Below are 12,665 nucleotides of genomic sequence, written 5' to 3' on the forward strand. Positions count from 1 at the left end.
AACATATAGACTCGTGCGTAGGCTCCCAAAGATATAGACTCCCAAAGATAATATTTATCCAGAAACAGTTTACTTTTTACATTTTTCATGTTTATTTGGTTCTTAATTTTTTGTTTATTTTTATTGATTTATATTTAGACACAATGAAACCCTACACAACTTTCAATGAAAATTTAAATTTATCACTGCATTAGAAATCTAAATTTATCATTGCTCAATAAACCCTCCACAACTTCCAATGAAAATATATTTAAATGTATTTGCATAACGTCTAAATAATGAATACGAACTTTGAATAAACATTTGTATAATTTTTTGTAATTATTATTTTCACTCCTCCAAATAATCATCATTGCACCACTGGTCTTGATAATTGAACCGCTCCATTAATTTGAACTGCTCGGAATAAACGTTCTGATGATTTAATTGATTGGGATTCAAATATTAAAATAATCCATTAATCTCTCTCGACTCTTGATATCTGAATATGGTGCACGTTTGTATAAATATTTTTTCATTATTATTTGCACTGTTCAAGATAATCATCATTGCACTGGTCCAGATATTTCAACGGCTCCATTTATTGTTTAATCTCCAACACCTTTTCATGATTCAACTTATTCGGATTAAAATATTCAAAAGATATATTTACTTCTCTTCACATCTCACACTTCATTTATATCTTTCATCTAAAACTTCTCTTCTCTGTTTGATCATATATATATATATATATATATATATATATATATATATATATATATATATATATATATATATAATTATTATTATTATTTTATTATTAATTATAATTATAATTATTGTCATCATCAACTATAATTATAATTATATTTTTAACAACTATAGTTATTATACATATCACCGATAAATTATTATGTCAATTTTATAATTTAACGCAAACAAATTTATATCCAAATATTATTGGATAATCATAATATTTTCATTTTAAACAAAAATAAATAAAATGTGTTTACACATCAAGAATTGGTTATTATAAATTTAATATTTACATTGATAACAACATCTGCATTTATTTTTATTTAAAAATTTCAACATTAATCTTACATTATGTTTGCATTTTTGTTTAAGTTGATTATTCATGTGTGGGCATTACTTTTGCACGAGAACAAAGTTCTCAATATTTCTATATTTAATTTTAACAACAATATGTACATATGCATTTCATTTCAATATAATATATAACTCAATGTACATTTTTTTTCTTCTAAATTCATATGTCAATCTTTCAATATTCTTTTTCTTTTAAACTCTCTATATCTATATGTGCTTAAACAACATTTTTTGACTAGCATTATGGTCTAGACTCTGGTATTCTTCTACCATATTTCTTCTACATTGACAAACTTACTGAGGAACCAGAGAAAGGTATAAGCTTTTCTTGCTCTGTCCGATCTTTTCTGCTTTTACCATATGTAATTACTTTTCGTTTGTAATTTTGATTTTTTAAACATGTTGAATCATAGTTGTCTTTAAAAAATCTTTCATTTTATTATTAATTAATAATTATTTTATTTTATTTTTACTCTTAATTATGAAATGATTTTTACTAACAAAGTGCAATAACAGTCGTGACTCTTGAAAGTTCTATTTTTCAATATATAACTTTTTATTAATTATCTTTTTAATGAAGGTTTTATTTTATAAATATTATTTATTGATATATTCTAATTTTTTTTATTATTTAAAATTATTTTAAAGAATATATTGTTGTTTTTTAGTATGGTGTACAATTGTAACTGTTTCAATATGTATAAATTTAATTTAATATAATACTTTTATATTTACAAATATATATTTGATTTGATATATTTAATTAGTTAGTCATATCAATTTTGTTTTTATATATAATATTTGATGAAATTTTTTAGTTTCCAAGGACATGCAGTAAATTTGAACTATATGATGTACAGTTGTGACTCTTGGAATAACTATCATTATCCTACTTTCTTTATAATATATATATATATATATATATATATATATATATATATATATAATGTTTATCAATTTTGTATTTCTTCATTAGCAATCAAATTTTAATAATCTTCTCTTCTCTTAACAATCTTCTCTTTTTTATAAACATATTCCAAATAAAATAATTTTTATAAATCAAGTAATTAATATATTATTACAAATTCAATAAATGGTTTCGTATTCCAAGATTAAAATTGTTTACATTTACCAATTCATTAATAAACATTTAGGTATAATTATTCGCAACGTACCCAGTTTCGTTCCAATGTGTCTAAATGGTACCCGCTTTTAACTTTGCATCTATTTAGTACCCAAATTAGTTAATTTGCATCAATTTGGTCCATCCCGTTAAATTTTCAGAAACGCCGTTAACGGAACAGTGATCTGGCATTGTAGAACGGATACGTGTCAATCAGAAAAATTGTACAGTGGCAATGGCTGGGTAACGTGTCATGCCCTATTTCAATTCATTTTCCCCACCGAAAAAACCCTAATTTCCCACTCCCATGTTCATTTTCTTCTTCGTTGGTCCATTATTGCAGTGACCGTGAAGCTGAGTTGCTGCAGTGGTGAAGTCGCTTGCGAATAGGGAAATGTCGCGTGGTTTTAGTCATCCATTGTCGTCTTGTTCGTGTGGGTCACGTAATCACAGTGTTTCTTCTCCTGGTACTGTATCTGGGTCAGTGAGTGGAACACCACATTGCCATTGCGGGGAGATTGCAGTGTTAAGAGTTGCAAGAACAGCGAAGAATTGTGGGAAACAATTTTGGGGGTGCCCTCACTACAAGGTTTGATATGTGACTTTTATTTTTGTTCGGGCTGAGTTTTGTTGTGGAAAATCATGTTTGCTTTGTTTTTTGTGAATAGCGGAGTGTTGGTGAAGATTTCAAAGCCTGCAACTACTTCAAATGGTGCACAGAAGATAATGGGGATGAAAGAGATGCAACCATTGCTAGACAAAGTCAAAGAATACGTCAACTGGAGAAAGATTTGATTGATTCTGAGAAGTGGATGATGTACTTGTTTAGGATAATAGGGTTGTTGGGTTTAATTGTGATCCTTCTTCTGTTTGTATTGTTAAAAAAATAGGATGGTTTAACTTTTTGGTTTGATCCGTGAAGGTTTCACTGTTTCAATGGTTAAATATGGTTTGTATTTGGCTATGTACTTTGTGTTCGATGAAGTTGTAATGAATGATTATTAAATGAATTGGAAGTGAAATTGTTGGTGATGAAAAGTGTGTTGAAATTGTGGTCATACATTTTTAAAGTTAATCTGCTGTAAATAATTGGATGAATATACATGCTGAACCATAACAGTAAAGATGGATGAAAATACATTCATTACAATAGAACTAAATATTATGTGCTGAGTACATAACCTGGGCATATCAAAATAATATGTCTTTCAAAATAAGCCCAAATATAAACCAACTAGTCAATTACAAATTATAGTTTAAAAAACAAAAAGAAGGTCCAAATTGTTCAAGACAAAACATTCACTTTCTGGATCATGGCTTCCATACTAGGCCCCTTTTAAAAGCCAATTTTGGTCTCTGATTTGTACGTGGAGGTGGTGCCTGAATTGGTTGTTGTGGTCCACGAGGAGCATGTGTTGGGGGCTGAATTGGAGTCTCATTTGGTGCTTCAGTTGTGGACTGAGTTGGTTCTTGTGTTTCAGCTCGAGCTTCTGTTTGTGGCAGAAATGGAGTCTCATTTGGTGGTTCAGCTGTGGACTGGAATGGGTCTTGCGTTCCAGGTCCTTGTGTTGGCTGTGATTGCTGAATTGGTTGTTCTGTTCCAGGTCCTTGTGTTGGCTGTGATTGCTGAATTGGTTGTTCTGTTTCAGGTCCTTGTGTTGGTGGCTGTGATTGCTGAATTGGTTGTTCTATTTCAGGTCCTTGTGTTGGTGGCTGGGATTGCTGACTGGTCCCAGTTGGTGGTTGAGTTTGGGGATTAGTTGGTGGTTGAGTTGGTGGCTCCTTTGGGGCGTGGGGACAACCATTTCTTCTATGACCTATTTGCCTGCATATCCCACACCTTTTTCTAGTCCCACCCTGTCTCAGTTGTGTAGAATCCTTGCGCAATTCCCAACTCTCAAGTCTTCTCTTTTTTTTAGGTCTCCCTGGCAATATCCTCTTTGGTGGGGGCAGAACATCAATATCTGAATTCATCTCCCAAACCTTAGGTCCATTGACTGGATATATCAATGGAATATATGTTTCCTCATATGTTGATGTCAAAAACCAGTGAGGTATATGCTGTTCTATATTGATATTGAGGAACCTCATAGCAGTCAGTGAGTGGCAGCAGGGTATTCTTGTGATTGTCCATTTTCTACATGTACACTCCAACTTGTCTAGGTTCACCACAAACTTGTCACTAATCATGGACACGTGGTTCACCTCGAACAATTTCTCTCCAGCCCAACTACCAAAAGAAAATATAATAGTTAAAATCCGAAATTTACACATTAAACAACATCATATTGTATGGAAACATAACTAACCAAGGCATCCAATACTTTGTCTTCTCTAATTTGTTATCCAGTCTGTTTTTGATCTTGGGGCAGATGGAACCTTCAACCTTTTTTATGCTGACTCTATTTTTAGCCCATCTCTTCATAAGATAAATCCTAATATCTTCCATCATGGTGATGATTGGCTTACTTCTTGCATTGATGATGGTACTGTTAAATGCCTCACTCATATTGTTCACTAGTGTGTCACATACTGCCTGCCCTGTGAACCTGGACCTAGACCAAAATCTGTCACACCAAAGCAAAATGAGTACATAAAACTCAATACTGTATGACTTAATACTGTATGACTTAATATTGTTCAATAATATTGTATGACTTGCCTTGGAGGAATGGCAATAAGATGTTTAAAGGCATCTTCATTCAAGTCTTTCATGTCTCTCATTGTGGCCTCCCATGCTTGAGGGTGAGTTGCTGCAGCTGCCTTCCATAACAGTCTTTTCAAGTTTTTGCCAGGAAATTTCTTGCGAAAATTTGCATATATGTGCCTTACACAAAACCTTTGTTCAACATTAGGTATTAATTCTTGTAATGCTGGAAGCAGTCCCTGTAAAAATATGAAAATAAATTATGAAATGTTACACAAATTATATATGAAGACAGTAATATAAATGGTTATACAGATGCTTACTTTCTGTTGATCAGACATGAAGGTAATTCCCCTGCAGACTTCAACCCCACCAAGATCATCCACTAAGAGCTCTAAAAACCAACTCCATGTTTCTTTATTCTCGACTTCAACAACACAATACGCCAAAGGAACCATTTGGTCATTACCATCTCTTGCCATAGCTGATAGTAATTCCCCACCATATTTTCCTTTTAGGAAACATCCATCTAACCCAATGATAGGCCTACAACTAACAAAGCTGTCCTTACAAGCCTTTAAACACACATATAGTCTTTTGAAAGTTTTCTGTCCATCGTTATCATCTACACTGACCTTCACAGTAGATCCTGGATTAGACCTTAACAGTTCTTGGGCATAGTCATAAACAATTTTATATTGTTCCCTAAATGACCCTTCCACATTCTTGTATGCCATTTTTTTTGCTCTATGGGCAGTTGCCCTGGAGATTCCAATATTCCATTTTCTTCCAACTCTGTTTTTAATATTTGTAAGTTTAATATCAGGATTATCTCTTATGTTTTTTTTCTAATCTCTGACTTAACCATTTAGATGTTATCATCCTGATATTGAACTCCCTGCTGCAGGTATGTTCATTTATAATTCGCCTTAACTGCCAAGTACTTTGAGCAGCCTTGTATGCACAATAAGCATACCACTTACAAGTTCCTTTTGCTCCAAGACACTTCACACAGATCCTTCGTTTGTCATTTCTAAATATTTTTAATTTCCTTCCATTGTGCACACCATAAGTTCTTATTGCTTCCACAAACTCCTCTTTTTTTGTGAAGTATGTCCCCACCTCCCATTTATAGCCTTCCATACTTTTGGGCATTGAAAAAATCCCAAAGTTTCCATAACTATCTCTGTCATCTCCAGAACAGTCACTGTACTCAACATTATTCAAACTTTCAGATGCCCAGTCAGTGTCAGATAAGCCTCTATCAGCTGCATGATTATTTTGACCACTAACTCCACCACTAACTCCACCACTAACTCCACCAAAATCGACTGAACCACGACCATCACCGTCCCAAGAATCATCTTCATCTTCATAAGTATGGATACTGACATCCAGTAGATCCTCTTCAACAAAACTATCCCCTATGGAATCACTACAGCTACTTACATCATCCTTATCTACATCTTCTTCACCTCCATCTTTGTCTTCTTCATTTTGTACACCTCCATCATGTTCAACTTCCACCTGCCCACCAACCTCACCTCCATCTTTGTCTAATTCATTCTCAACACCTCCATCATTTTCAACTTCCACCTGCCCACCAACCTCACCTCCATCTTTTTCTACTTCATTCTGAACACCTCCATCATTTTCAACTTCCACCTGCCCACCAACCTCACCTCCATGTTCATCAATTACAATTTCTACAGGTACACGAACCTCACCTCCATGTTCCTCAATTACAACTTCTACAGGCACATCAACCTGACCTCCATCCTCTTCACTTTGAACCTGTACGCCCTCATCAACCTCTCCTCCATCATCTTCATTTTGAACCTGGACACCCTCCCTCACATCATCCTCTTCCACAACAGGATGATATTCTAACAGATTCACTACCTCAGCTTCATCTACTTTGTGAACCACATACAGATGTACTTGACCATTAAGAGTAGCAATATTCACCATATGACATGCCCCTCGGTCATCAGACAACAATTCCAATCTACCCTCCAAAACAGATCCTCCACCCACTGCATACCACATCTCCTTCACATTTGCATAACCCATCTCCTTCAGAATACCCAAAATCTCGAAATAGCTCCATCTATCTGGGTCACATGCCAAAGTACTTAATTGTCCAACATATTGCAGTGACCCATTGCTCTCAAACCTCCCACCATGATGAAAAACAACTTCGAAATGGTCGTCCATACCAACAATAACATATAAATACTACCCTGCGAAATCCCATTTGACCCAAACAAAGCAACACAAATTACAATTTCATACCACTATAAGACCGACAAAACCATTAAAATAGACAAAAGCGTGAAAATAGACAAAAGCATAATGGGGGACCACTGCTCGTGCCCACAAACACACTTCATGGACCACCACCGTCAACGGAATCATAAAAAAGGACAACCACCGTCAAACAGATAATAAAAAATTGAAACAGCACCGCATAAAACAATTAAATAAACCAAACCCTAAACCCCACCATTCCAAAAACAATTAATTCAATGAAACACAAATTAACGTGATTCGCGCACCTGGAATCCAAAATACTTCCCACTTTGATGTCAATTTCAGCTTCAATTTCCTCTGCAACGCTCGAAGGAACCAATTCGATTTCAACCCTAAGTTCACCACGTTTCCTCTCACTCGAACACACTCTTCTGGTTCGTTCCCAAATCACGTCCCCTTTTAATTTTCAATTTCATTTTTCTAACCACTGTTCCACATCACACACCTGATAATGCCACGTAATCTTTTTTTTTCCCACTTAAGTAGTCAACATGGTCAGACGTTAAGTCATTTAACGGAGTCAACTAAAAGGGACCAAATTGATGCAAATAAACTAATTTGGGTACTAAATAGATGCAAAGTTAAAAGTGGGTACCATTTAGACACATTGGAACGAAACTGGGTACGTTGCGAATAATTATACCTAAACATTTATTAAATGATTTACATAAATGACTCATAAATGGTTTCATATTCCAATATTATAATTGTTTTGATTGAATTGCAAATGAACACATTCCAATATAATGTGACAGTTATGACTGCTCAAGAAGCAATGTAAATATCTTCGTATTACTAAATTACTAGATTTGATTTGAGCATATTCAAACTTATGAAAATACAACTTCCAATAAAGATATTTTTAAATTTTTCGTAATAGTATTTTTTTTAAATAATCAATTTTTTTTCTTATTATTTGCGTTATGAATAGATTCTAGAATCCACATTCATCACTGCACTGTTAATATCATATTAAAATATTTATTATCAAATCTTATTATTTCTACTATTTCTTTTAATTAATTTCACTAAAATAAATTTATTATAGTTAATTAAATCAATTATATGCTAAAATAATGAATTAATAATTATATACAATTAATCCTATAAAAATAAAATTTAAATTAATTTTTTATTAATATATAATAATAATGAAATCTATTTTAAAAATTAAAAAAAAAACAAAACAAAAAACACGACTCCTGCATATGCATCAGTCTCCTCTTTATATATTGTTATATATAAAATGTTTTAATTTTAAAAATAATATTAAGGGTAAAACTGGAATAATAAAAAGTGGACATAAAAGAGGGTTTATATATTGTTATAGATATACTTTTATTTTTTTATTTTATCTATTATTATTTATTGAGTATTAAAAACAAAATTAATTACTATAATACTTTCATATTTGTTGTATTATGTTTAACTTTTATTATAAATTCAATGTCTACTTAATAACAATATCTACATGTATTTTTGTTTAAAAATTTTAACATCAATTTCAACACTCTAACTTTTAATAGGGATCATATCATCTCACAATATGTTTGTATTTTTTCATTTTTCTTTAAGTTGATTATTCATATCTGGACAATACTTTTGGCACGAGACAAAAGTTCACAATATGTACGTGATAAAAGTTCACAAGACACCTGATTGCTATACCTTACCGCCAAAATGACATCCTTCAAATTTATTCTCAAATGTAATTATTTCAATATTTCAATATAAATTAAGTATAACTATAAACTATGTATTGTGTAAACTATGGATTATATCAATATATAATGAACCAAATCAATGGTCTTGAATAATTATATAATGAAACATATTGTCGCAATTAACCAAAATCTAAATGATATATTTACAAATTTACATAAATTGTACCAATAATAACAATACTTTTATTTAATTTTTTTACTAATATAATATATAATATTTAAACAAAATACTCACAATAACAATAACACAGAAAAAAAAAAAGACTCGTGTGTACGCACGGATTTCATACTAGTTAAAATTAAAAAGATAAATTCAAACTATTGAATCAGTCATAAACTTCACCTAAAATTTGTAAATGGTAAAAATTATTATTATTAAGATATGATTATTCTTTGCTGAAATCATAAATTTTTGGCGATTTTTACCATGCAAATGCACTTAACACTACCACCAATGGTCAACAAAATGGGGTCCCTTTTACACGAGTGAAGTTTTAAATATTGATAATATAACTTTTTTAAATTAGGTAGCTAATAACTTAAATATTTCAGTTTAATTTCATCTTTTTTTTATTTGTGTCACTCTCACTATTCATGTATAAGAATCTATCATTATGTGCTATTTTTTGTTTTAAAATTTTATGCTTTTATTTTTACTTTATCCTGAGATTTCGATAAATTAAAAGTATATACGTAAACTAATTTTGATGTTGATTTATGTTCTATATAGTGTATTAAGTTTGAAAAGCCAAAACAATGTCATTTTTTTTTATTATTTTAGACTCAATAGTATTTTTTTTTTCACATTCAATTAGAAGTAAAACTAATGTAAAATTTTAGTTGAATATTGTCAAACATCAAACTTAAGAGATAAGTGTCTACTTGCAAAAGAAATCATACATTCAAGTTAAATATGTGCATGAGAAAATAATAAATAATAACTTGAATACATAATAATTATGCCGTAAACAATATTATTTATAATAGATTTATGGACTTTTATCCGAGTCTTTACCGTTTAAGTTTACCTATCTTAATATATTTAGGTTTCACTAATTTGTTTTATTTCATAATCTCTTTGTCAACTATGCTAAATCCTTATTAGTCTCAATTGAAATGTGTCGAATGATACGATGTCATAATATATTATTTGAGATGTTCTTGATTACACTTATATTTTTAATAATGATATTTTATTTGAGTTGATGTTTAATTAAAATAATTAGTACATTAAAAAAAAGTTATATGAAAAGTAAAATGAGAAAAAATATACAAATTTAAAATAGATTTTAAATATTAAATAAATATAGATTATTAATAGTAATTAGAGAAATTTTTGAGATAATTTTGTAATACAATTGAAGAACCTTAGATTATTACACATAGATAAATATTTTTTTGTAGCTAGAAAGATTTTGAATAATTATAATTAAATGATTTTAATATAATATATGCTAGTTTAAATATAAAAGTTCATACAAAATTTCAAAAATTGGATTTCATAACTAATTAATTAGTTGCCTATGAAAAATAATTACAATAAACAATTTATAAAAGTTAAAATTATGAAAATATTTTGGAGATTAAGGTAACGACCAACATTAGCATAATTAATCTAGTAATTATATCATTACATAATTATTACATAATTAATAGTGAGGATAAATAAATATATAAGTATATAAAATGTATTTATAGTTTTCTATGAGAATTCATAGTTTTAAACATTTAAAATATATAAAAACTTCATAAAGTAGAATGATCTATACAATAAAAAAATTATATACATAAGTGACAACTATTCTCTAAAGAGGCACTCGTCAATTTCACCTTTACATATCTCTTCTACATGTACCATCATGCGCTCACACATCACATATGATCATCGTAGGTGGAAAACTACAACACAATATATAAAAGTGTAAACTAGTGAAATTTTAACAAGTTGTATATGCTCAAGCACCCACCTATACAAAGAGTCAAATACACATAACATTCACAAAACACAAACGTGTTCTAGACTTAATTTTTTAGATAAACATATACTAAGTGGAATATACATGAAGTTATGCACATGTCATGGAATACCATAAAGAATTGTAGTAACTGACTTGGCCCCTCTCGACCTAATTGTAATTAACAATCTTAATCCCTCTTGACCATTGATTCTCCATGACAGGATTAGCGCCTTCTATTATATAAGTTACGACATTATTTCATATTAATCCTGCAGATTAGGAACCTCCTTCAACTCTCACTACCTAAACTACATTCTCTATATGTGTTTGTGAGTTTAATAGAGTTAAGATGATTTCACAATTGGAACTCCTACTCAATACATACCCTAACATTAGACAATGTGGCCGTTCTCCTTAGAATTAACCACATTCATGCAACACATTCACACATAAGGTAAAATAGGTCAAACTATTCCATTTATATCATAAAGAATCCTAATCCAACCTATCATCCACCCATAATTCATATTTCAAACTTAACCATTTTCTTGTCACCATTTCACTATATTATAATCTTTAAAACCACACTCCATTCAAGAAAAGTTTTTTATGAAACCTTTTATTAGTTTCCTCTCAGTGCTACCCATTCTCTACACAACATGTCATTCTTGAAGGAGACCCACCCAAGGAACATCTAAGTACGCCCAACGGAAACAAAACAAAGGGTTATATTTCACTTAGTGCTTAATAGCAAAAGCCAACACTCAACGTTAGTAAGTTAGCGCCTAATGTCTAGGCTAGTGAAGCTCTCTAGGATTTAATTTCAGCTCGCGCATACCGATCAACATATGGCACCCAATGCTCCTAACCTCTATAGCTCTTTAGAATTTGTATTTCCATTGGTGCCAAATGCCTCTATGGTGATTCTGCTCAAAGATAATGCAAATTTCAAAAGTTACCTATGTGAATCAAATTGGGCAATTAAGTCTTTATGATATAATTTACTCTTTTCTTGTAATAAAATAGGTGTAGTTTGACTCATTTTGTGCTCATAAAGCATTAATTAACCAATTTGATACACCATGAAACAAATTCATTCATCATACAATCACTTATACAAAATTTCAATATTTCACAAGCCAACCAACAAAGATCCATACATCATACAAAATCATCAATCTTACACATATTAGAATATCCAACTTAATATACAATCACACCACCATTTCAATCCCTCTAGTACACATATAATTACATAACATAATTTTAGTCTATTTTCAACTAAGCTTAAAGAAAAATCAATCATACCACCACATTACTACTTTAAAATTTTAATTTATTAGATCAAAGCATGATCATATATAAAATAGCACTAGCTTCCCTTATTTGAAACGAGGATCCTCCACAAATTCCTCACAAGGTACACTTATAACTCATATTACACCAACACTGTTAAGTTCTTCACGAAATGTTCTAACTACCTACACAAACATCATATCACAGATCTAAACATATCATAACGATCACAACTAAATAGATATTCACTTTGAATTACTTTAGACACATGCATGAATTTTAAAACCATGTGTATCTAAAAAAATGTGTATCTAAAAAATGTTAAACTAACTCATAAAATAGGAAAAAAGTGAACTTGCTATGTTTTAAATTCTGATAAGTTATAAGTATAAATCTCTTCAAAGAATCCATTTGTAATCTCTTTGTCAAACAAAAGATAGATAAGCTAAGAAAGTTATAGAGAAAAAAAAGAAAAATTATAGAAAAAGGTTTTTAGGAAAATATTGATTTGATAA

The 12,665-nt window shown here is 30.7% G+C and overlaps 2 protein-coding genes across 2 annotated transcripts; both read right to left on the reverse strand.

The window, feature by feature from the left end:
• Nucleotides 1-3,523: 3,523 nt before the first annotated feature.
• LOC146888572 (uncharacterized) lies at nucleotides 3,524-4,664 on the reverse strand. The gene is made up of 2 exons (XM_085676131.1): nucleotides 4,522-4,664; nucleotides 3,524-4,442 (listed from the first exon to the last, which is right to left on the reverse strand). The coding sequence occupies exons 1-2, from the start codon at nucleotides 4,662-4,664 to the stop codon at nucleotides 3,524-3,526; spliced, it is 1,062 nt and encodes a 353-aa protein (XP_085532257.1).
• Nucleotides 4,665-4,852: 188 nt separating this feature from the next.
• On the reverse strand, nucleotides 4,853-5,596 carry LOC146888573 (protein FAR-RED IMPAIRED RESPONSE 1-like). The gene is made up of 2 exons (XM_085676141.1): nucleotides 5,183-5,596; nucleotides 4,853-5,098 (listed from the first exon to the last, which is right to left on the reverse strand). The coding sequence occupies exons 1-2, from the start codon at nucleotides 5,594-5,596 to the stop codon at nucleotides 4,853-4,855; spliced, it is 660 nt and encodes a 219-aa protein (XP_085532267.1).
• Between the last annotated feature and the right edge of the window lie 7,069 nt (nucleotides 5,597-12,665).

The sequence above is a fragment of the Vigna unguiculata genome, chromosome 1 (assembly GCF_037176805.1).
Source record: "Vigna unguiculata cultivar grain cowpea cultivar isolate G323 ecotype 2 chromosome 1, ASM3717680v1, whole genome shotgun sequence".
In the NCBI taxonomy this organism is placed as follows: domain Eukaryota; kingdom Viridiplantae; phylum Streptophyta; class Magnoliopsida; order Fabales; family Fabaceae; genus Vigna; species Vigna unguiculata.